The 1,691-nt window shown below is 44.2% G+C and overlaps 1 protein-coding gene across 1 annotated transcript; it reads left to right on the top strand.

Annotated features, from left to right (window-relative positions):
• Positions 1-223: 223 nt before the first annotated feature.
• LOC145895491 (uncharacterized protein F54H12.2-like) lies at positions 224-1,215 on the top strand. The gene is made up of 2 exons (XM_082984298.1): positions 224-758; positions 821-1,215. Exons 1-2 carry the CDS (start codon positions 224-226, stop codon positions 1,213-1,215), a joined length of 930 nt encoding a protein of 309 aa, XP_082840424.1.
• Positions 1,216-1,691: the final 476 nt, after the last annotated feature.

Genomic DNA, 1,691 nt, shown 5'->3' with positions numbered 1-1,691 from the left:
AAAGAAGTGATTAAATCAGGTGCCCAATTCGCCGGTGACATGTTGGCTGGGCAATCACCACGGGCAGCAGCTATAAAACGTTCACGAGAGGCGGGAAAATCATTATTACGTTCTGCGCAGCGGTCCTTTACACACCCACCCGGAGAACCTGCAACTAAACGCAGAAAAAAGACGAAGAAAAAACGTTCCCCAAGACGAAAGAAAGCGGATATATTTTCATAACATGGGCAGCCTCATTAACCAACAGTCTGGAAAATGCTTGAAAAGTGAACTTGATTTATTTGCGCTAAAACCCACACAAGTCAGCATCGAACATTCCCAGTGGGTGGAATTTATGCCCCTTTCGACATTGAGTGATGCCGGCCCTATAGAATTTACCGTTTCTGGGACAGGGGAAGATTACATAGATCTAGCAAATACTATGCTTCTGTGCACAGCGCGCATAACCAAGGCAGATGGGACAAATATAGACGCAGACGTAGCCGTTGGTCCTTGTAATTATTGGCTACATGCTCTTTGGGATCAAGTTGACTTGTCTTTAAACAACAAAGTTGTCACACCTGCTAGTAACACGTATCCCTACCGTGCTTACCTCGAGAGCCTTTTAAGCTTCGGGAATGATGCAAAAGAATCCCAATTAACTGCGGCGATGTGGCATAAAGATACGGCAGGAAAGTTTGAGACTTTGGATGCAGGAAATGCTGGATATATCACCAGACGCGACTGTGCAAGTGGTAGTCGTGACATTGAAATGTTAGGCAAGCTCCATATCGACATGATGAATCAGTTTCGTTATGTGTTAAATGGCGTTGACGTGAAGATCCGCTTGATCAGGAGCAAAGTTCCTTTTCCAATATTGCCGAGGCGAATACCGGTTACAAGGTCAACCTTAAAGACGTTCGGTTGTATGTTCGTAAAGTACGTCCGAGTGCCCCTGTTTTGATGGGACATATAAAAGCATTGGAGAAGGCTACTGCCAAATATCCAATCACGAGGACATCTGTGCAAGTGTACTCGGTCCCACGTGGAAACCTTTCCACGACACATGACACATTTATACGTGGCCAGATCCCAAAGAGAGTAGTGGTGGGGTTTGTTGACAACGACGCATTTAATGGAGCTTATGCAAAAACTCCGTTTAATTTTAAACACTTTGATGTGAATTACCTGGCTCTGTACCATGACGGGAAAATCGTGCCGGAAAAGGCGCTTTAACCAAATTTCACATCAAAAAATTATGCGAGGAGCTTCATTAGCCTTTTTACTGGGATGGGAACATTTTTTGAAAACGCCGGTAGTGGAATATCACTCTCCGAATATGGGCAGGGATTCACACTCTATTGCTTTGACCTCAGTCCTGATATGGCAGATCTGGCTACCTTTGATTTGGTTAAGCACGGTAACATTCGTTTGGAGGTTCACTTTGGCACGGCTCTCGCGAACACTATAAATATCTTGGTGTACGCGGAATATGACAATGTATTGGAGATTGACAAATTCAAAAACGTAATTTTCGATTACTCGGCTTAAATGGACGAACTTCAAATCGCATCTATTTTATCTCGTGACCAAGCCATTGGATCCGTGTTTTATGGTGTCTATGCGCGGGATGAACTCACTACGTTGAACCACCCCTATCCCAAAGCATATATTGTGAATACTGATCCCAGTAATAGACCCGGAATGCATTG

Source organism: Ascidia mentula, chromosome 3, assembly GCF_947561715.1.
Source record: "Ascidia mentula chromosome 3, kaAscMent1.1, whole genome shotgun sequence".
Lineage (NCBI taxonomy): Eukaryota > Metazoa > Chordata > Ascidiacea > Phlebobranchia > Ascidiidae > Ascidia > Ascidia mentula.
The sequence above is the reverse complement of the archived record's forward strand: the minus strand, read 5'-3'. Positions and strand labels throughout refer to the sequence as shown.

What these genes read in the sequence shown, in the direction of transcription:
- LOC145895491 (XM_082984298.1), top strand. Translation starts at nt 224, where the DNA reads ATGGGCAGCCTCATTAACCAACAGTCTGGAAAATGCTTGAAAAGTGAA. An exon ending in TCGTGACATTGAAATGTTAG is followed by an intron (nt 759 to 820) that starts GCAAGCTCCATA and finishes GTTGACGTGAAG; the next exon opens with ATCCGCTTGATCAGGAGCAA.